At 44.3% G+C, this 23,795-nt stretch overlaps 1 protein-coding gene across 1 annotated transcript in view; it reads right to left on the bottom strand.

Annotated features, from left to right (window-relative positions):
* SCFD1 (sec1 family domain containing 1) overlaps positions 1-23,795 on the bottom strand; it is a 134,081-nt gene that overhangs the window by 82,822 nt on the left and 27,464 nt on the right. Inside the window, exons 11-14 of the mRNA XM_074955793.1 lie at positions 15,580-15,719; positions 14,249-14,339; positions 6,760-6,833; positions 682-763 (exon numbers count right to left, since the gene is read on the bottom strand). Of these exons, the coding sequence (XP_074811894.1) occupies positions 682-763; positions 6,760-6,833; positions 14,249-14,339; positions 15,580-15,719 (387 nt within the window). The remainder of the gene's footprint in view (positions 1-681; positions 764-6,759; positions 6,834-14,248; positions 14,340-15,579; positions 15,720-23,795) is intronic.

Genomic DNA, 23,795 nt, shown 5'->3' with positions numbered 1-23,795 from the left:
CCTTACTGACTTCAATCGGACTCCATGCAGACACAAGGGTCTGCCCAGTCAGATGTCATAGGATCAGGAACCAAGTGATTCATTCAGCAAGTCTTCGGCAGAAACAGGAATAAAACCAGTTTCCTGATGCCCTGGTTTACACCTTAACCACAAAAGACCATCCTTCCTTACCCCCTCCCTATGTGGTTTACCATATAGTCATGAACTTCTTTCATATCAGCACTTTCAGATGACTAATACAAGTCCATTATATAAAATGTTCTGAGAAAAACCATTAACTAATGACCTAATCTTAGCCTAACTAAAGCACAGCAAAAATATGCTTTAAAATATCATTGTAACGGGCTTCATCCCACATTAAAATTTTAACACTAGAATTTAGCCATCACAGATAAATGAACTAAATCTGTGAGCAATTTTGACCCAAGATTGTCATAATACATTTATTTCACCCTGTTGTGCATACACACTGAAATTAAAGTTCCTCCCACGGTTATATCTTGCAAGACCAAATGATGTCATACAATGTGTAACTCTTTCCAAGGTATTATTTTTGAAAAGACATGCGATTCTGATCTATTTCTCCAGTTTTAAGTAATGTCAACCGTATTGTGGTTTGACAGAGATAAGATGATTTATAAAGGAGTTCTATATTTTTTTTTAAACAGACAGCAGGGATACCTTTATATGCTCCAAAACAGCAGTTGCAACATTTGTATGAAGATCGATGAGCCTTTTCTTTTCAAGTAGTTCTGGAAGAGAGCTGAAAAAATTAAATATAAAGTAAAACACTGAGTTGCACATTCTAGTGGAATTGTTCATTCACTATAATAAATGCATAAAATTATGAGAAGCAATGGTGAAGGTTACAAACTGAAAAACAAAGGAGTCAGGAAACACAAGAGTTAAGGTTCTCATAGAAACATTTACAGTATATTCAATGTGGGTAATTTAAGTAGCTGTAGTTTAGTGATAGAAAACAACTAACGTATATACAGTATGGGGAAAGTAATGCACCTAAATGTAAATGTATACAACTAGGAACAAAGAATGCAGACCTAATACTAATACTAATAAGATGGGGGGGACACTAGTCCAAGAAGCAGTTACTCTGAAACAGATTTTTGGGCACAGGATAATCAGCTGAACATGAGATTCCAGTGTGATGCTATGGCCAAAAGGGCTAAAGGCTTCCTCGGATGCATAACTAGGGGTATCTCAAGTAGGCGTAGAGAGATCATATAACCTCTGTATTTGGCACTGATGCAACCACTGCTAGAGTACTGTGTCTAGTTCTGGGGTATGCAATTCAAGAAGGATTGATCAGACACACTGTACTGGTGACTCATAGCCCCATAGGAGGTGCTCTGCACTGTGGCATCTGAATAATCACTTATTAGTGATTATCCTTGATCACAGGGATAACTAATAGAGGTCAGGACCCAATTTATCAATAGGAAGTGAGAAGAGTGTGCAGCCTAGGCACAGGCATAAATTTAGAGGCCTCCTGCAAGTTGAGTGAGCTGCCAACATAGGAAAAGTTTGGCTGCAAAGAGAGAAGGCCAAGGGATAACAATTAGAAAGGCACCAAGTCCCCAAGAAAAGTAACTGAAAGAAGAAACAGAAAAAAACCCAATACACCTAACAAACATACCCTAAATGTAGGCTATATAAAAAAAAAAAGCCACAAGAGTGAAAAAACAAAAAACAAAACAAAAAAACCCACCATAGGTAGAAGATCAGCAGCAGAGTGGGGGCTACCCATTTTAAAGCACTTAGTGCAACATGTATGACTACCTGCCTTGGGAGCAGGTGGTGTATGTACACGTGCGGTGCGAGCAATTCACATCCATTAGAGACAGAGTATGGGCTCCTGAGGCCAGAGTGGCTGAACTGGAGGACAATGAGAGACAGTGGGGTACACAGAAGAGACTTTTAGAGACAAAGTAGGGTGGTCCCACCTCCTGTCCAACAGCCCCTATGCTGTTAAGGAGGATGAAAGTCTTGGGGCAGGAGAGCATCAAGCTGGAGTAGAAGGAAACAATCCCATAGTTGGGACCCACCTTCCAGATGATGTCATGATATCCTCTTGCACTGAGGATATCCCTCCGGGGGGCAGGGGCTTACTAGGAAGAGACAGGCAATAGTAGTGGGGATTTTATTACTAGAAACAGATTATGATAACCAGGAGAACTGCATGGTAAATTGCCAGCTGGATGTAAAGACAGCAGATCTCACGAGATATTAATACAGCCCTGTAGGTAGTGCTGGGGAGCAACTGGTGGTTGTGCTACATGTAAGTATCAATGAATTGGGAAAGGTAGGAGAGAGGTACTGGAGGGCAAATTTAGGCTGCTAGGTAACAGATCAAAGTCCAGGACCACCATGGTGGCATTTTCTGAATTACTTCCATTTCCACATGCGGGGCCAGTAAGACAGGCAGGACTGCAAGGTCTCAATGCATGAATGAGATGATGGTACAAGGAGGAGGGATTTAGGTTTATTAAGAACTGGGGAACATTTGGGTAAGGAGTAGCCTATACAGGAGAGATTGGCTCCACATAAAAAAAACCGGAACCAGACTGCTGGCATGTAAAATTAAAAAGGCTGTAGTGGATTTTTTAAACCAAGGGCTGGGAGAAAGCTGACACGTGCATAGTAGTACACTGTTCAGGCAGACAGTGGAGTGGAGGAAGATCTAACTCTGGAAGGAGAAAGCAGTAAAGAAAGATTTTCTAGATGGGAGCCCAAAATGGCCAAGATTGCATGCTATAATAGTACAGGGCTGGAGGACATGGGGGTAGAAACCAAAAAGAATGTTTCCCACAGGAACCCTGACATGTGCTTGGAAAGATGATCCCTGGGCTCCCTATCAGATCATACAACTCCCAAGAGAACAAAGTATATGGGTGGCAGATATCTTCCGACTATGTTTTGAAGAGATGGAAGAAAATGAACACTCAAATAGCGAAGTCACGCTATTCAGGTGTTTTAGGGCCCTCCTGAAATCCAGTCACAATTTCAATTCCAGAACTCATCGGTCCAGAGGCAGAAGCACTTAAAATGGCAGATAAGGATAGCAGGGGTGACTCTAGCTGTGTCATCACCATAAGATGACTCAGTGCAGGAAACATCTTCAGTATTGAGAAAGTCTGCACCAGAGACATCTGAACCATGAAGGTCGGTGGCCGAGTCATGGGCTCAGAGATGATTGCTTGCAAGTGTTACAGTATTGACACTGGTACTGAGGAGTTATTACTGGGGAAAATATGGACCATCGGTACTCTGTGACCAGTTAATACATCACAGGGATCCAGTCAGGGCTGCAAACTGCTTTTCCATTGAGGGGCATGAGCCAACAGAGAGACATGGCTCATCTTACTAGGCACTAGGGAGGGTGACCTTTGTCTATGCTTACCCTGGGAACTCTGTTCCTTCCCACCCCTTCCTGACAACAACTGGGCGTAGACTCAGTGACCAAGGGGTTCAATGTCTTTGATGAAGAATGAACACAGAGACTTGGTGTACGGCTGCATCTCACCAGAACATTAGCCAAGAGCAAATGAGCCAGCTTGACAGGATTTTTAGCTTCAGACTCTGAAGAGGCCCTTTTTGATAGCTCCAGAAGAAAGCTTGAAAAGGGCTATCAGGCCTTTCTGCATTCTTTTGGAAAAGGAGAGACAGATTAAACATTTGTCAGAGATGTGTCCCTCACTGAGACAAAACAGACACCTGGAGTATTCATCATGGTGTAAGTATGGACCACAGTTTCAGGTGGTACCTGTGGGTACTTGGTGACCAGCCATTGCACCAGAGGGACACAATATGGGCCATAAGGCCATATACCAGCCTTGCAAGAGGGATACGTTTAAAATGTCAGGGTTTTGGCTCAGCCATACTGGGTCAGACCAATGGTCCATCTAGCCCACTATCCTGTCTTCCGACAGTGGCCAATGCCAGAAGTTTCAGAGGGAATGAAAAGAACAGGGCAATCACCAAGTGATCCATCCCCTGTTGTCCACTCCCAGCATCTGACAGTCAGAGGCTTAATGACAGCCAGAGCATGGGGTTGTATCCCTGACCATCTTGGCTAATAGTCATTGATGGACCTATCATCCCATGACCTTAACTAATTCTTTTATTAAACCAGTTATAGTTTGACCTTTACAACATCCCATTGCAACGAGTTCCATAGATTAGCTGTGCATTGTGTGGAAAAAGTACTTCCTCATGTTTGTATTAAACCTGCTGCCTATTAATTTCACTGGGTGACCCCTGGTTCTTACATGACATGAAGGAGTAAATAATCCCTTATTCACTTTCTTCACGCCATTCATGATTTCATAGACCTCTGTCGTATCCCTCCTTAGTCATCTCGTTTCCAAACTGAATAGTGCTAGTCATTTTAATCTCTCTTCAGATGGAAGCTGTTCCCATACCCTTAATCATTTTTGTTGCACGTCTTGGTAACTTTTCCATTTCTAATATATATTTTTTGAGATGGGGTGACCCAAATTGCATACAGTATTCAAGGTGTGGACGTACCATGGATTTCTATAGTGGCATTATGATATTTACTGTCTTATCTATTCCTTTCCTAATGGCTCCTAAAATTGTTAGCTTTTTTGACTGCTGCTGCACACTGAGTGGATATTTTCAGAAAACTATCCACAAGGACTCCAATATCTCTTTCTTGAGTGGTAACAGATCATTTAGATCCCATAATTTTGTATGTATAGTTGGGATTATATTTACTTTGCATTTGTCAACATTCAATTTCAATTGCCATTTTGTTGCTCATTCAAGTAATTTTGTGAGCTCCCTTTGTATCTCTTTGTCTCAGCTTTGGACGTAACTATCTTGTGTACTTTTGTATTGTCTGCAAACTTTGCCACCTCACTGTTTAGCCCTTTTTCCAGATCATTTATGAATGTATTGAACAGCAATGGGCCCAGTACAGATCCGTGGGGGACGGAGCTATTTACCTCTCTCCCCTCTGAAAACTGGCCATTTATTCCTACCCTTAGTTTCTTGTCTTTTAACCAGTTACTGATCCATGACAGGACCATCCCTCTTATCCCATGACTGCTTACTTTGTTTAAGAGCCTTTGGTGAGGGACCTTGTCAAAGTTAGTATTTTTGCAATTTCGTATTTGAGTTCCTTCAAAACTCTTGGGTGAATACCATCTGGTTTTGGTGACTTATTACTGTTTAATATATCAATTTGTTCCCAAACTTCCTCTACAGACACCTCAATCTGGAATAGCCTCTCAGATCTGTCACCTAAAAAGAATGTCTCAGCTGTGGGAAACTACCTCACATCCTCTGCAGTGAAGACTGATTGATTTAAAAAGAATTAATTTAACTTCTCTGCAATGGCCTTGTCTTCCTTGAGTGCTCCTTTAGCATCTTGATTACCCATTGGCCCTACTGATTGTTTGGCGGGCTTCCTGTTTCTGATGTACTTAAAACATATTTTGCTGTTAGTTTTTGAGTCTTTTTCCTAGCTGCTCTTCAAATTCTTTTTTTGGCCTGCCTAATTATACTTTTACACTTGACTTACCAGAGTTTATTCTTCTTTCTGTTTTCCTCAGTAGGATTTGACTTCCAATTTTTATATGCCTTTTTGCCTCTAACTGCTTCTTTTACTCTGTTGTTGAGCCATGGTGGCATTTTTTGGGTCCTCTTATTATTTTTTTTAATTTGGGGTATACATTTAGTTTCAGCCTCTCTTATGGTGGTTTTTAAAAAGTTTCTATGCAGCTTGCAGGCATTTCACTCGTGACTGTTCCTTTTAATTCCTGTTTAACTATCTTCCTCACGTTTGTGTAGTTCCCCTTTCTGAAGTTAAATGCTACTATGGTAGGTTTTTTGGTTTTCTCCCTCACCCACAAGGATGTTAAAATTAATTATATCATGGTAGCTACCAAGAAGTTCAGCTATATTCATCTCCTGGACCAGATCCTGTGCACCACTTAGGATTAAATCAAAAATTGTCTCTCCCCTTGGGGGTTCCAGGTCTAGCTGCATCAACAAGCAGTCATTAATGGTATCTAGAATCCTTATTTCTGCATCCCTTCCCGAGGTGACATGTACACAGTCGATTTGGGGTAGTTGAAATCCCCCATTATTGTTGAGTCCTCTATTTTTATAGCCTCTCTAGTCTTCCTGAGTGTCTAAGTACCCGTTACATGGGGTAACTTCACACCTAAACGGAATTCCTAGTGATTAATCTTATCATTTTGCCAATGAGTGTTAAACTACAACAACTGTAAATTAATGCTAACTACACTAATTATTCAAGTATAATAAACTAGCCTAACAACTAGTCTCACAGTGTGAAGAGTAAAGTGCGTGGTTCGGTGTCACCCCCATAGGTGGTAAAAAGGAAGTTAAGGAACTGAAGGGCAATTGGGCCCACTCCACACCTTTAGTCCTTGGATGGGGGTGTGGCATGTGACGACATCTAGTCCCAATGGGTTCTGCTGGCCAGTAGAATCCAATCTCACACGAATGGACTGCATGTGCACCAGAAGCAGAATCCATGCAGACAATCACTGAAAGAACAATCTCCTCCAAAGTTTATTTTTTGAGGTTTTGCCATACTGGGCAACAAACATCTAAATTCTTGCTTAACATTCCAATTGATATTTTGAAAGTTGGTAAAATCATGAGGAGATATTAAAATCAGAACAGCGGAAAATATACCTAATGGAAAGCTATTTTATCTACACTACTAGTGCTTTATTAATTACTTACCTAACAGCTGAAGTTAGCTTAGCTGTATTATCAGAAAGCATACTTATTGCTCCTTCATCCTCTCCTTCAATTCCCTGTGGAAAGAGTTTCATTAAGGTACATCCATGTATACTGGAGACACAAAACCATATTTGTAAATATGGTTAATTTATTTCTTCTCTATTTTCTCACACTGACAGTGTCGGGAGAATAATACTTCTACTACGCACATCCATAAAGAACTTATTGGCCAAAAAAATTTAATTAAAATTATAAATGAAAAAGTCTAGGAGTTAGAAAAACCACATTGTACAGATGTCATTCGAAACAAAGAGGAAGGTGTTTGGATTTTAGATAATAATTTGAAGAATTTCACAGCTCATGGAGAAGTCCCTCACCACTTTGGATATGGTGGTACAGAAAGAACATTAGCAAGGTGTTTGGATCAAGACCAAAGTCTATTACCACCTTACAACTAATTTAGGAGGGGCTATTTTCAACATGTTTGTCTTCAAACCCGACTCAGACAGATTAAAATTGCTGTGCATTTTTGGAGTGGCTGTTAACATATGAACCTGGTTACCCCACATTACAATTTTTTTCAAATACTTAAATAATTAAGTCTCTTATACATATTAAGAGATCAGTGTTGTTAAACTGATTATTTACAACAGCAGTCCTGTAACTCTGTGAGTCACTGAATACTTTTATGAACATATCCTTCTGAGTCTCATTTGGAAATGCTGCATTATCATCACAATAAATTCAGGCACATAATCATGTTTATGTATTTACAATAGTGCATTCACTTCAGAGGATGAAGTGATATTTCACAATGGCCTGAAGTCTTCCTCATGCATTATCTTCTTTTATTAATTTAAGTTTTCTAAAAACCTGGTTTTAAAGTATACCTTATCTGGCTGCATGTTAAAATGTTCATTTTCCCTCAAATTCATGGCACCCTTTGCCCTATCATCATTTTACATCCAAAGTGCTTCCCTTCCCAGAATGTGACAGTCAAGATAGTGAGAACTGGCATAAGCTAAAGGAGAGGGGTTTCTTACTATAATTGGAAGTTCTTCAGAATGCGTGGTCCCTATGTGGATTCCAGCGTGGGTGCGCATGTGTGCCATGTGCTGAAGCCAGAATTGTTCATAGTAGCATCCATTGAGCTGTGCGTGCATAGTGCACTGCCGTGTGGTGTGTCAGAGGCTTTAGGAGGCTGTGTGGGTCGACGCAGAGAAGCCCGGAGCAGAGGGGAAGGAGGGCAGGATTGGAATCCAGATAGACCACACATCTCAAAGAACCTCCAGTTACAGTAAGTAACCTCCTCTTCTTCGAGTGATGGTCCCTATGTGGATTTCAAGCATCGGAGAGTAGCGAGCAGCGCTCAGGTAGGAGGCCGGCGCAAGTGCTCGAAGAAGTGTGGAGAACAGCATGGCCCACTGCAGCATCCATTGATGTGGTAGAGGCAATGGCATAATGGGTGGTAAAGGTGTCGACCGAGGCCCATGTGGTTGCTCTGCAGATGTCATGCCATGGGACATCTGCCAGGAAGACGGATGTAGCAACATGAGCCCACATGGAGTACAGGAGAGCATGTAGCAGTCTGTGATGCAATAAGAGAGGCGTTGCGACGAAAGGGCGCAGCCACAGCAACGCTCCGCAATGGCAATAAAAAGCCAGGGGAAGGCCCGGAAGTCATGGGTGTGCTGGAAGTAAAAGGCCAACGCTCAGTGAACATCTAGGATGTGAAAAGCACATTCCTGGGAGAGGCATGTGACTTAAGGTAGAAGATAAGGAGGTGCATACACTGATTGAGGTGAAATGGAGAGGTGATTTCGGGGAGGAATTTGGGATGGAGATGTAGGAAGACCGTGTCCTGGTGAAAGACTGTAAAGGGGGGCTCCGCCATCATGGCCACCAGTTCACTAACTCGTCTTGCAGAGGTGATGGCCACCAAAAAGATCACCTTCATGGAAAGATGGGCAAGGGAGCAGGTTGTGAGTGGCTCAAATGGCAGTTCGGTGAGGGTTGAGAGGACGAGGTTACAGTCCCAGGAAGTAGTAGGCTTCCAGATAGTGGGAAAGGCACTGAGAAAGCCGCGAAGGAAACGGGAGGTAATCGGGTGAGTGAAGATGGAGAAACCATCCACAGGAGGAAGGAAAGCACTGAGCACTGCCAGGTGGATGTGGACAGAGGAGTGGGCAAGACCTGACTGCCAAAGATGGAGGAGGTAATCCAGAATGGTGGGAATGGAAACAGAGTCCAACTAGAGCTGGTGGTGCTGTACCCAGGCAGTAAAATGGTGCCATCTCGCTTGATAGATGGACTAGATACAGACCCTAGTAGATGGACGGCGACTATGCGTAAGGATGCCACGAATAGGAGAGGAGCATGTGTTGTCTATGCGTGAGCCCCATCCAAATACCAGGCCATGAGATGGAGAGGACTCCGGATGGGATGATGCAGATGGCCGTGCGCTTGTGTGAGGAGATCTGGAATGTCTGGGAGATGGAGGAGATCCGTGTACCAATACTGGTCAGGACAGAAGGGGGCTATAAGAAGATGATTCGCGTGATTGTGCTGCACTTTGCGGAGGACTTGGGGAAGCAGAGGAATAGGCAGGAAGTCATCGTGTAGGCCAGGGGTCCAGGGATTGAGGAGGGCATTGCCCTGGGAGCCGAGGCTGAGGGCTCCCCGGAGCAAAAGAGGGGAAGCTTGTGGTTCTCCGGTGTGGCGAAGAGGTCCCAACTTGGCGTGCCCCACAGGCAGAACAGGGACCAAAGAGTGGGGTAGTGAAGTTCCCACTTGTGATTGGCATGGAAGGAGTGGCTGAGCACGTCAGCCAGGGAGTTGCTGCTCCTAGGGAGGTGAACAGGTCTTCAGCGTGATGTTGTGCCGAGGCACCAGTTCCACAGGAGGATGGCCTCTGTAGAAAGGACTGGGCTCCGCCTTGCTTGTTGATGTAAACAACTGCTGTCATGTTGTCTGACAAAAGTTGCACATGGAGAGATCAAAGGAGGGGCAAGAAAGCCCAGCAGGCAAAGTGGACGACCTGCAGTTGTAAGTTGCTGATATGTATCTGCACCTGCCTGGGTGACCAGAGGCCCTGAGCCATGTGGTTGGCCAGATGAGTGCCCCATCCAATGAGTGAGGCATCTGTCATGACGGTAAAGGGAACGGTGGCTAAGACTGTGGATGGGTTGCACCACCAGGTGAGAACTGGTGGGGGAATGAGGACCTGTTTGTTGAACTGCGGGTTGTAGACAGAGCGGAGCCACAGTTGGAGGCAGCGCAGATCGAGATGGGCGTAGTGTGAAAGAGGTGCAGGCCGCCATATTGTCCAGAAGGGAGAGGCCGTGACGGATGCATGTGTGAGGGCGGTGGCAGAACTGCGCGATAAGGGCGGGGAGACCAGTGAAGCAATCGGAGGGAAGGAAGGGGCAAGCCACGACAGAGTCCAGGCGAGCACCTACAAAGGTGAAAGAGCGGTTAGGGGTGATGATCAACTTCTCCTCGTTGATAAAAATTCCTAGGGTGTCAAGGACGGCACACAGGATATGAAGAGTGGTAAGAAGATGGAACAGGAATGATGCTGCGAGGAGCCAATAGTCTAGGTACGGAAACACAGAGTGACCTAGGTGGCGCATGTAAGCTGCCATGACAGCAAAGACCTTTGTGAAGATGCGGGGGGCGGTAGCAATCCCGAAGGGTAGGACCCGGAACTGGTAGTGAGAACAGTTGACCGTGAAGCGGAGGAATTTGCAATGAGCAGGGTGATGTCAATACGGAAATTGTATCAAGAATACAATAAGGAAATTGTATCAAGAGCTGTGAATCAGGCTCCATGGGAAAGGGAGGGGATAATGAAAGGGAGGGTGACCACCTGAAAATGGAACTTGCAAATAAATTTGTTCAGAGGTCCAAGATAGGGCAAAAGCCATCCCCTTTCTTTGACATGAGGAAATACGAGGAATATAAGCCTTGGCCATGGCAGCACTGTAGAATGAGTTCTATAGTGCCCTTCTGGATGAGGGCATCCGCTTCCTCTCAGAGGAAGTGAGAGTGTGATAACATGGCAGGGTGCTCCTGAGGCGGGCAGCGAGGCGGGAAGGAGAGAAATTAGATGAGGTATCCCTGGTAGACAATGTCCAGCACCCAGCCGTTGGTGGTAATCTTGCCCCAGTTGCGAGTGATGAGGCCAAGGCGACCCCCGAAAACCACCCGTGGAGTAGCGAGAGGAGATGGGGGAGGTTCGTGGGTCTTGGAGAAGGAGGCAAAAGGGCTGCTTGAAGGAACCTTGAGGCAGCGTGGAAGTAGAAGGAGTAGCAGTAGTAGAGTAGCGAGGTAATTGGGAATATAGACGATGTTGAGAAGAATATGGTGGGTGCTGGTAGTACGGGCTGGTACGTGGCATAAGGTGGTACTAGAGTCCTTGAGGGAATGGAAGGACTCGTCAGTTTTGTTTCTGAACTTGTGGTTGTCGAAGGGGAGGTTCTCAAGGGTGGTTTGGACCTCTTTTGGGAAGCCACTAGATTGGAGCCAGGAGTCTTGGCAAAGTATGAGCCCAGATGCCAGAGAGCGGGATGCAGTATATGCAGCATTGACCATGTCCTGGAGAGTGACCTTGGCCACTAACTTGCCTTCATCCAGTTGACGTTGGAAGTCCTGCTGCCTCTCTGGAGGGAGGAAGGCCTGGAAGTCCATGAGTTTGGAGAATGAAAAGAAGTCATACTTGGCCAGGATGGCCTAGTAGCTGGCAATGTGGAATTGGAGGCCAGCAGAAAAGTAGATCTGGTGTCCCATTCTTGGTGGCCTGACCAGGGGGCTTGGACCGTAGGTGTTGCTGGCGGGTGCGCTTGGTCACGGCTTGGACCACCAGGGAGTTGGGGGGCATGTGGGTGAAAGGAAAGTCTGTGCCCTTAGAGGGCATGAAGTACTGGTGTTCCGCCTGTTTCGGTGTTGGGGCACAGGAGGCTGGGGTGTGCCAGATGGTCTGGGCCGGTTGTAGAAGGGTGTTGTGAACAGGGAGTGCGGTACACGAGGGTCCAGAAGATTGTCAGATGTCTAGGAATTCGACAGGCAGACTGAGGGATGTGGCCATTCACCAAAGTAAGTCCTGGTACGGCATGAGGTTGGCAGGAGGTGAGAGAGAGGAGGGAATGATAGCATCGTCCCAGAGACGAGGAGGCGCCCATATGGACTGGTGCTGGCGAAGGTGCTTGCTGGTGCTGCCAGAGCGGAGACGGTTGAAGGGTCCTCGAAGACAAAGGGAGGGGCTGTGTGCATCAGGGACAGCCAGTGCCATGAGTGAGATGGCATTCCATGCTCATGATAGGGCTTCCAGGCAGCCCAGTAGGGCCACGCATAGGGGTCACCAGGCAGTGGTAGTGACAAGGTGTAGGGGTACCACGGGTCGGCTGGTGGGGCGTATATTGGAGGGTACAGTTGGCACCAAGGGTCCAGACTGAAGGACCGCACGGGTGAGAACGTGGGGTCTGGGTAGGAGGACCATTCGGACTTGGAAGATGGGTCTGGTAGGGGCAGAGCCAGTGGGACTGTCGGTGCAGGAGGACAGTCCAGGAGCAATAGAGGCACCTGTGTGGAGGGGCCCAGAAGAGAAGGGCAGGGTGGAGCAAAGAAGGATGGAGCAGGAGCAACTCATCCACAGGGGATGGCAGGCGAAGCCCATGTAGGGTAGCATAAACTTATCCATCAGTGTGTGTGTGGGGGGGTGTAGTGGGGTGGTCACCTGCTCCAGCCTTAAACGGCTTAAAACAGCCCTGGAGAGGGCTGTGGCTGGGAGCAAGCAGTTCCCAGGCTGATTGGGGAAGCAGGCTCAGCTGTGGCCACGCGCCAGTCAGGGCTCAGCCGGCCCTTATAAGAGGGCATTGGGCCAGGAGCATACGTCTAGGGAGATGGGCCTGGCTGCTGGGGAACTTGAGAAGGTACCTGGAGTGGGGCAGGGCTGGGGAAGGCCAGAGGAGCTGGGAGGCTCCAGACCGGAAAAGCCCCAGGCTGCAGGCCTGGCAGACGGCCTAAGACAGGGTACTGGGGTTGCAACAGGGCAGCCCACGGGTAGGCCAAGACAGCAGGCCCAAACCCCTCTTGCCTGTGATGATTGGCTTATACATTGCAGTCCACCCCAGTGTGCGGGGGCTCAATGTTGACTGGCAGTAGCCAAAACCTGAGGCAAGGTGGGGATAGCAGGTGGGGGTTCCCCGGGGAGGGGAGACCCAGAGACTGTGGGGGTACTGCCAGGGGGCAGCACCCTGGGTAAAACAGGTCCGGGAGGGACACGGGGCCGGCGGCAAGTGGGACACCGGCCTGCAGAGAGCACTCCGGAGGCTGGAAGAGCTAATTCCCCGAGAGACCAGCAGGAGGCACCGCAGGGGTGAGTCCCGCACCATGACAGTGGGGGGACAAAAGTCCTGGCATGCACGGCACCAGGCAGGCAAGTCCAGACAGGGCCGGTGGAGTGGACGGAACTGGGGGCACCGGCGGTGAGCCAGTCACTGGGGCTGGCACCAGCACAGCTTGGACTTGTGCTCGGAGCGGGACTTCTTCAGCGCGAGAGCGTCCAAGTCGGCGCGCGACTTCTTACCCAATCTGGCATGGCTTGAGGAGGCAACACTGAGCTTGGGGGCTGTCCCCGTTGGGGAGCCACCCTTGTGCCCATGGATGCGCTTTATGTGCACACGGTGGGCTTTTGGTGGGTGCACCGGTGCTGGGTGGGAAGACTCCAGAGAGGTGCTCACGCCGGTGTCGAATGCCATTCCAGCGGATCCATGGGTCCTGGATATGGGCACGCACTTGGGCGCATTACCTCTTCCATGAGGTGTTTGCGGAGGCGGAGTTCTCTAGCCTCCTGGGTGCACGGTGGGAATAATTGGCAGATGGAGCAATGGGCAGCAATGTGAGCCTTGCCAAGGCAATAAAGACAAAATTGGTGCTCATTGCTCACAGAGAAGGAGCACGGGCATGAGGTGCAGTATTTAAACCCGGCTTGCCGGAGTACAGTCCCCGAGCTTGGGGGGGGGGGGGGGAGAGTCCCCAGAGAGGAGAAGTCCAACGGAACGTAACCAGCCAATTAATTAATAATGAACAGACAACTACTAAACTAAAGAAAAACTATGTACAATGGACAAAAGCACTTTTTTTATCAAGCTAAGAGCACCGAGGAAGAGAGATTCCAACTCTTGGCCATGCGGTGGTAAAAGGGAACTGGAGCAGCGTTGACCTGCACAGCCTCTTAAAGCCTTGGACATGCCACGTAGCTGATGCACGTGCGGATCAATGGATATTACTAGCAATAGTTCCGGCTCCGGCGCACGGCGTGCATGCGCACCCATGCTTGGAATCCATGTAGGGACCATCACTCGAAGAACAACATTTGTTGATGCTGATGTTTTCAAAGCATGGAACAAAGCCCTATACAAGTATTCTCATAATTTATATAAAAACAAAATATGTTAAACAAAAAATATGTATGTTAAACAAACCTTACCATAATACTTTTAAGCCTTTTGACCTCATCTTCTTGGGCTCTGTAGGATTCCAGCTCTTGCTGAACAGACTCTGCTACCTCTGGGAAAGGACTAAAGCAATATTACATATCAGGTTCTGTTAAACAGTCAAATTTAAGCAGAACCACCATATGGTTTGTATGATCAAAATAACGGTTGAAATGCCTTTCAGATATGTTTATGAAATACCAATTCACTACTATAATAATGAAGCATCAAACATACAGAAAATAACGAATATATGAAAGTAATCAAACATATGCTTAAGCTTTCAGTACAAATATCCATTACTTTTTATATGCTTTATTAAATCCACTTATAAAAATTAATACATAGTGATGGCACCATAGATGCATACTCTCTACATAATAAAAAAATCCCCCCAAAGCAGATGAATACAAAGAGGTAAAATTACTATCCCAGCAGATCCACTAACATCAGTGTTTCAAATTGCTGTAGATATTATATGTATTTCCACAAAACCCTAAAAGTAAAGCTACCGCAATAGGTAAGGATTAGTATAAAGCAATTCCTCAACTATTTTACCTGAAGGAATTAAATCTACTAGTCACGAGGTCTCTATCCTAAGTAATTTCATTTTCATAAACATTCGGAACATTAAAGTACTGGGATATCCAAATGGATCAGATTGACATCTTTCTTTAAATCTAATAATGTGACCAGACCACACTACACAGCAGAGTTTCAGTTTCCATTCTTTTATAGCTTTAGTCACATAAAACTCTTTCTTAGCATATCCAGTGCACTCCACTACCTTGTTTGTGAATCATAAGAATTAAGTGATTATGTTTAATTTAGCATTTTCCGTATTACCAAAGAACTCTACTTCTCCCTATAAATCCAATCTGATTTCCCCCCTGAATTGGGAACACATTTCAAAGTTTTTTCACAAATGAAATCTTACTCCACAGGTACATGAGAAACTGGGCTAACAGTACCTTTAGAATTAAATAGAAAGCATCTACTCAATTTGCAAACAGATTTGTCACTTGTACGCTTTATTCAAAGGAACATTTAAACATTCCTAAACTAAGTAAAACTGCTAGTGAATTCCTTAAAATGAGATTAATTCCTCTACACTATTTACATAGATTGCACTATACCAGACATACCTAATTTTATGAAATTACACAAAGTTCTTTGGGTAATGTGGCTTATGACCCTCATTTGCACAGATATGACCCTCTATCACGCTTCCTCAAAGATATGGAAAAAATATTAGTATGTTAAGGGTAATTCTTCATTAGAAGCTGACTAATTTAAATATAAAATCTGGAATTGTTCCACTCACCTGCCTTTATGCTTTTGCCAAAATTTATCAGCTGGAGTCAAGTCATATGATTTTTTATTCTTTTTCTTTGGTCTAGCTCCTGCTGGAGAATTTTCCATTCCTGAAGATTCCTCTAGATTAACTCTGTTCAAATGGAAATCCTAGAAAAGAATAATCTTAATTAAACATCCACAATTTCAATCCAAAACTGAGAATCAAAAATATTCTTATCATGAATCAAAATAACTAGAAGACCTCTATATGTTTATTTTGATGAAATCCTATGATAGATCTTCCAAATGAAATGGACATTTCAAATTATTAGCAGGCTTATTCCTTCAACCACTTACTTCCCTGGTCCTTCTCGCATGAACAGAGAGCAACAATACCCGATGTCCAAAGGTGCAAACAATTTGATGTTTATTGGGGTGAACTTCCAGCAAGCATGATGCCAGTTTCCTTCCTTAGTGTCCCCCTTCCCAGCTCTGACACCATAGAGCCTTACACCTGTGTCCCTGTTCCCATTCCTGCCCTTAGCCAAACATGATTCCAATTTCCCCACCCCCATTCCCTGTTCCCATTTCCCCCCCACACCCACTCACTTCCTGACTGACTGCAGACTATATAGTAAAACTTGAGTTCTGCTTAGCTATACTTTAACCAATCATTTTCCTGAAATTTAACTAACCAATCCTAACATATTGTAACATGATTATATCCAATTATATCCCACCACCTTAATTAGTTTATACCCAGCAAAATTAATTATACAGCAGACAGAAACAATCTCAGAACCAGACAGAGATTATACAGACAAACAATAGGGAAATGGGGACTACAGTGACAGAACAACAAAGAAATGAGGATTTCACATCCCAGCTATTGATAAGTGAGTTCTTGCCAGACAGGATGCTATCAAACCAAGTTTCCTTTTACATTTTCTAGGCACTTCCCTTTCTCTGGAGGTGACAGGCATTATCAGGACAGGAGTGTATTCCTAACAGCCCAATAGCACCTTCTTTCAATGTGACTAGTTTGGAATGTGAGGATGTGATCAGTCGCTTCCCAGCTTATGGCTGCCTCTGTTGCTTAGCCGAAGATCTTAGCCTAAGAACAGGGCCTCAGACTGTCACAGTAAGAGAAGGACCTTACACTGGCAGACAGTGATTTTGATTCTTTCTTTTATACCTCTAACTAGCCAAGTGATAAGAATACACCTAAATTCTTAGAGTATAGGCCTTTAGAGACAGGCCTGAATATCTATATCCTAACACAAATCCTCTCTAAAAATCTCTAGGCTGTATGTATAATCTTTCTTCCTTAATGCTTTAAAATAGACTATTTTGCTACCATTGAGCAAATGTTTTATTTTACTATTTATTCTAGTGTAATCAAAAGCATCTATTTTTGTTAAATATCTGTGCACCAGCCAGAAGAAGTTTACTAACCAACCTAAGATAACATAAGCAGAGTTAGGAGCCTGGTATAGTTTATTCAAAGTCAAAGTAATTTAAAGCTATAATAGAAAAAGAATTTCCAGTGAGTGCAAGCATATTTGTCCTGTCCTAATTCACATTCAAGAGCACACACAGAGATTTCCTAAGTAGACATGATAACCTACTTTGCTTTCTGTATGTAAACTGGAGTTGTCTGACTTAAAATGATTCTATAAATTCACTCTAGAAGGTGCACAGGTTTTCCTATGGGATTTGTACAGGCAATTCAGTAATTTAGAACGTATTTGTACAGGGCTGCCATAGGTTTCCTCAGTGTTGTAGAGAAATGTTGTAGTCTAATGATGATGATCCAATTACACCAAAATTGTGGATGCAGGACTGAGAGACCAAGTTTTTCCCTGCTGCAAAAACCCGAACAAGATGGACCTGGTGGAGATCACTGAGAGGAAAATTCTATGGTTATACTCAGTATTTTCAACAGATGATTCTGTTTGAAGAATCCACATGGAAACAGGCGAGATTCTGACCCCAGAAACTACAGATCTCATTCAGAAGACAATAGCTGTCTGAATGTTTCCAAAAAGCCTCTTGCAACCCTCTCCCCATTCCCTTGTCAGTATGGCATCTCTACATTGACTATAATGGTTGAATGGATTCCCCCTGGTTGTGTAAAGTAAAAAAATGTAGGTGAGCAAATGAGTCATTACAGACTAAGGACCGAATGGCTAGGCAGCAGTTCGGCAGAAAAGGACCTAGGGGTTACAGTGGACGAGAAGCTGGATATGAGTCAACAGTGTGCCCTTGTTGCCAAGAAGGCCAATAGCATTTTGGGATGTATAAGTAGGGGCATTGCCAGCAGATCGAGGGACATGATCATTCCCCTCTATTCAACATTGGTGAGGCCTCATCGGGAGTACTATGTCCGGTTTTGGGCTCCACACTACAAGAAGGATGTGGAAACATTGGAAAGAGTCCAGTGGAGGGCAACAAAAATGATTAGGGGACTGGAACACATGACTTATGAGGAGAGGCTGAGGGAACTGGGATTGTTTAGTCTGCGGAAGAGAAGAATGAGGGGGGATTTGATAGCTGCTTTTAACTACCTGAAAGGGGGTTCCAAAGAGGATGGATCTAGACTGTTCTCAGTGGAAGCAGATGACAGAACGAGGAGTAATGGTCTCACGTTGCAGTGGGGGAGGTTTAGGTTGGATATTAGGAAAAACGTTTTCACTAGGAGGGTGGTAAAGCACTGGAATGCGTTACCTAGGGAGGTGGTGGAATTTCCTTCCTTAGAAGTTTTTAAGGTCAGGCTTGACAAAGCCCTGGCTGGGATGATTTAGTTGGGGATTGGTCCTGCTTTGAGCAGGGGGTTGGACTTGAAACCCAAACAGTTGCGTTTCTTTTCAATAAATGCATTTTTTGGCTTTGAAAACATTCTTTATTATTGCATTAAGTAAAAGATACCATAGCCCAGGAAAGCAACAGGCACTGCAAGGCAGCGCATCATACGTAGCAAACACAGATTCTTACTAACACTGGAACCACTGCACTTCACTCCCGTACAGGGCACCAAACATTACTGGTGGCTTTCAGCATCAAATTGCTCCCTCAAGGCATTCCTAATCCTTGCAGCCCCGCACTGGGCCCCTCTAATAGCCCTACTCTCTGGCTGTTCAAATTCAGCCTTCAGGTGTTGAACCTCCGAGGTCCATGCCTGAGTGAAGCTTTCACCCTTCCCTTCACAAATGTTATGGAGGGTACAGCACGCAGATATAACCATGGAGATGTTGTCATCGGTCAGATCCAGCTTCCCATACAGACAGCACCAGCTGCCCTTTAAATGGCCGAAAGCACACTCCGCAGTCATTATGCACTCAGCCTGTTGTTGAACTGCTCCTTGCTGCCGTCAAGGCTCCCTGTGTAGGTTTTCATGAGCCATGGCATTAAAGGGTAAGCAAGGTCTCCAAGGATCACAATGGGCATTTTGACTTCCCCTACGGTGATCGTCTGGTCTGGGAAGAAAGTCCCGGCTTGCAGCTTCCTGAACAGGCCTGTGTTCCAAAAGATGCGTGCGTCATGCACCTTTCCGGATCAGCCTGTGTTAATGTCAATGAAATGCTCACGGTGATCCACAAGCGCCTGGAGAACCATAGAGAAATACCCCTTCCAATTTATGTACTCAGAGGCTAGGTGGACTGGTGCCAGAATTGGAATATGCATCCCATCTATCGCTCCTCCGCAGTTAGGGAAAAACCCATTTGTGCAAAGTCAGCCACAATGTCACACGTTACCCAGAGTCACGGTTCTTCTGAGCAGGATGAGATTAATGGCTCTGCAAACTTGCATCAACACGATTCCAACGGTCAACTTTCCCACTCCAAACTGGTTAGCGACCGATCGGTAGCTGTCTGGAGTTGCCAGCTTCCAGATTGTAATAGCCACCCGCTTCTCCACTGGCAGTGCAGCTCTCAATCTCGTGTCCTTGTGTCGCAGGGTGCGGGTGAGCTCCTCACACAGTCCCATGAAAGTGGCTTTTCTCATCCGAAAGTTCTGCAGCCACTGCTCATCATCCCAGACTTGCATGACGATGTGATCCCACCACGCAGTGCTTGTTTCCCGAGCCCAAAAGCCGCGTTCCACTATGGTGAGCATGTCCGTGAATGCCACAAGCTATCTCATGTTGTATGCATTATGCGAGTCAACATCATCGTCGGACTCCTCACTATCAGTGTGCAGCTTAAGAAGTAACTCGACTGCAATTCGTGAAGTGCTGGCGAGACCCACCAGCATATTCCTCAGCAGTTCAGGATCCATTCCCACACCCTGAAAGGGAAGACAGAGTGTGCAGCACAGAAAATGTTGAAAGATGGTGCCAAATGTGGAGGGAAGCACAGGGATTGCTGGGATGCGAAGCGATGTATCACAGGGCATTGGAACAGGACCCAGAATGCCCTGCAACCCCCCACCCCCTTCCCACAAGCCACAGCGCCAGAATAGGAAGAAGTGCTCTGTCGGATAGCTGCCCATAATGCACCACTCCCAATGCCGCCGCAAGTGCCACAAATGTGGCCATGCCAGTGTGCTTGCAGCTGTGAACACACTGCACTGCTTTCCCTACTGCAGTCTCCGAGGGCTGGTTTAACTCACAGCGCTCTACATCTGCAAGTGTAGCCATGCCCTTAGTAACCAGCATCCAAAACTTCCATGAAAGCACCCTTACTCCCCAAGGGACTGAATGGATCCAGAGTGTCTTTCCCTATACTCTGTTATACTAAAACAGTCTTTTGCTCCAATTCACAGCCAGGCTGAAGCTCTGTCTGTTGTAATGTTCCTATTTCAATTCTAATGTGTTTCAATTGTTTGATGGTTCCTCTGATGATTTTTCATTGATAGTTTTGGGAGAGGACAAGGGTGGTCAACTGAGCCTTGCACTACCTCACTGGCTGATTAGGGCAGAGTGACAACTCGCTCTTGCTTGAATGGGTCATCCCTGAGGCCCATTACTTCTTGGTGATTAACTTGGTGATTGCACATTTGTACTCTAAGGCCTGGTCAACACTGGGAAATTAGGTCAGTATAACTACAACGCTCAGATGTGGGAAAAATTCACTCTCCTGAACACCACAGTTAAACCGACCTAACCCCTGATGTAGGCAATGCTGGGTCAATGGGACCTAGCTACGGCATCTTGGGGAGGTGAATTACCTACACCAATGGGAGAAGCCCCGCTGTTAACATAGATAATATCTTCACTGAAGTGCTGCAGCGGCACAGCTGCACCACTGCAGCGTTTTAAGTGTAGACAAGCCCTTAATCCATAAAGCATACTTTCAGTATAAACATATTATTCCTTAAATATTACCCTTACATACATCTTGAAAGGAGTATGAGTTCTGACAAATTACAAGCTTTCTGTAGCACCTCACGATATCCCTTATGGATAAAAATCCTGCAAGATATGTGTTTGGTGAAATGAGTTTGACAGGTCCGAGGTGAGAGTTGTTTACAAAAAATGGGACCCTTTGTCAAGGGGTCTCTGTGTCACGTTCACCCCTAACAAATAGAAAATTCCAAAATATATCAGTGAATCAAAAGTGAACAAAAATCATTTGGGGTTGATCAAAATCTTTTGTTTGACCTAAACCAAAATGTTTCATTTGTGTGCACTTTTTAAAATAAAAGCAAAGGAAATGAATGGCAGCACCATCTCTCTAACCTTTAATACAGGGGGAGTTCAAGCATTCACGTGGGTTCCATTTCCCTCTCTGCCTCATGTGGAGAAGGGACTTGAACTTGGGTTCCCTACACTACAGGATAGTGCCTTAACCTCTGAACTATGGGGTAGTTTAGTGCAAGTGTTTCAATCTCTCCTGTTGAAGTTATTCCACTGTAGCTAAATAATTAGTCATTAGAGCAGGGCCATGAACTTGAGCCTCCCACCTGCCAAGTGAGCACCCTGATGACTAGGCTATAAGGCAGTCCAGGTTGGGTGTCTCAGTCTTTCATGGTGAAGCTGTTCTACTTAGTATAAAATACTTGAATAGACATTGGGCCACAGAGAAGGACTCTGTAGTCTGGACTGTTAAGAGAAGACTAGTGACCTTTTGGAAGAGTAGTGTCAATTATACTGAAAAAGGTAACTCATGAACAGAGAGAATTAATCTTTGTGTTCTGGCATTTTATTTTGCATGGGGGAAAAAAACTCAGAATTTGAAGAGAAAAAGCAGCATTTCTCTATCTCCAGCACCAGAGCAAATCTTTCCCTCTCCCTTCCTGCTTCATCTTCTGAGTCTCTGCATTCCCCTCCCACTCCATTTTTTTAATGTCACATTCGCTACCTCTTTGAGTTCCTTATTTTTTCAATCTTTCTCCTGTCACGTATTTTTGTGCCTCTTTGGAATAGAGGTCTTGAAGTAATTGCCTCTGCAAGTTTTTCACATACTTGTTGCAAGAAGAAACTGACATGTAGCTGAACTGCAACGGAAAACAGAATGATTCTAAGTCATTCTGTCTTTACAGCAGGCATGAGACTATTCTGAAGAGGAAAACCGAATAGAGACAGTTTCCTTTTGCATTAACTATTATATATATGGAGCACCGCAGAAAAAACAAACAAATCCATGAACCTTCTCCTGGAACTCCACTTTTCCTGGTGGTCCTTCTGAAACAGACCAATCTATTTTATTAGCAAATTTCCCTATTTATGACTTTCTAGGTGACATTTACAAAGATAAATATATCCTCTGGGTTCTTCAAGAACAATCAAATCCTTGCTTTGAGCCAAAAAAACAAAACAAAAACAAAACCACCAATCTCTTATCCAAATACTTTCCAAGGAATGAGTTAAAAGAAAAAGAACTGAAATAATTGAAACTTGGCATTAAGCATTCACTATATTCTCTATTCATCACACATTACTGGAACAAAGGAATAATTTTTTTCCTGGGTTACCATCTTATTTTACTTTTGTTTTATGTAAATAGTAATTTTTATACTTGTTTCTTCAACATACGATGTAATGAATAGACTATTATATCTAATTTTCTCTTAAGAATACCTTATGTGACTTTTTTAAAAATAGACATTTTCCATTGTTATAGGGACCAGACTGATTGAACTACAACATCTTCATATTTTTTATATGTTACATTATACATTTACAGAAATTATACTATATAACTAGATATTCCTTTAGAAATTAATGTAAAAGTAAGAAAAGCTGTGAAAAATTAACTTGAGAACGTGTCCTGGGTTTACTGATCAGATTTTGTAACTAATTACCAGATTTATTTTCCTCAGTTCTATAGTAAGATGGAAATACAAATAAGGCAGAAGTATACAGTAAATATAATGAAGGAGTTTTTAAGTAGTTGAAACCACCCTGAAAAACTATTTACATCTAATTTCACCTCATCTGGCCTCATTATCCATAATCCTTTTAAAAGTTTCTTTCCAATTTCTTTTTTTTATAGACAATTCATTCTCAGAGCCCATTTTTACGGCTCATTTTCTTATCTTTTTATTCACTATGATCCCATTCCTGCAACAAATGCCATCTGAATAGAATATATGTTGCATATCTATCTGCATGATTGGGATAATAGTGAGTAGAAAGTTAAGAAACTGTCATTAAGATGGACTTGTCAAGTTTAATTAGTCTATTCCATATTTTTTGACACACTGCGTTTTATGTGGAAGACTAAGATATGTGTGTGTCCGTCCCAGTACTGTTCCTTTAAAAACAAACATACATCAAGGGTATGAACTGAAGCACTCAAAAGTCAAGAAATGACAATATCAAAGTTGTCTGTCCAACCTTAATTCAGCCTGTGTGTTTACTGTACAATAATGTTTTTACTTTAGTTTTTTAATGCAGGATTATTCATTGTCCACATGAGACAAGTAAATGAGACTGTTGTCCTTAGCACCCCTGCTTCACCCATTGCCAGGGCCATAGAACGAATGAGTCAGATTCTGGAAGAGGGAAAAATGGTCTTGTTAAAGCACAGAACTGGGACATAGTAGATCTGAGTTTATTCCTGCCTGGACTTCCTGTATGACCTTTGACAAAATCAAAATCTCTGTGTCTCAATGCTTCCTCTGTAAAATGGAGTTAATACTTCCCATGCTTCACAACAGGATGCGACAAGAACAAGTTTATGAATGTTTGTGAGGTGCTCCAAAACTACAGTGATGGGAGTCCTGTAAGTACCCACATCAACAGAAGACTGAACAAGCAACCTTTACTTCTACCTATCCTGACTTGAGCACTTAACTTAG

Source organism: Natator depressus, chromosome 6 (genome assembly GCF_965152275.1).
Source record: "Natator depressus isolate rNatDep1 chromosome 6, rNatDep2.hap1, whole genome shotgun sequence".
NCBI lineage: Eukaryota > Metazoa > Chordata > Testudines > Cheloniidae > Natator > Natator depressus.
The sequence above is the reverse complement of the archived record's forward strand: the minus strand, read 5'-3'. Positions and strand labels throughout refer to the sequence as shown.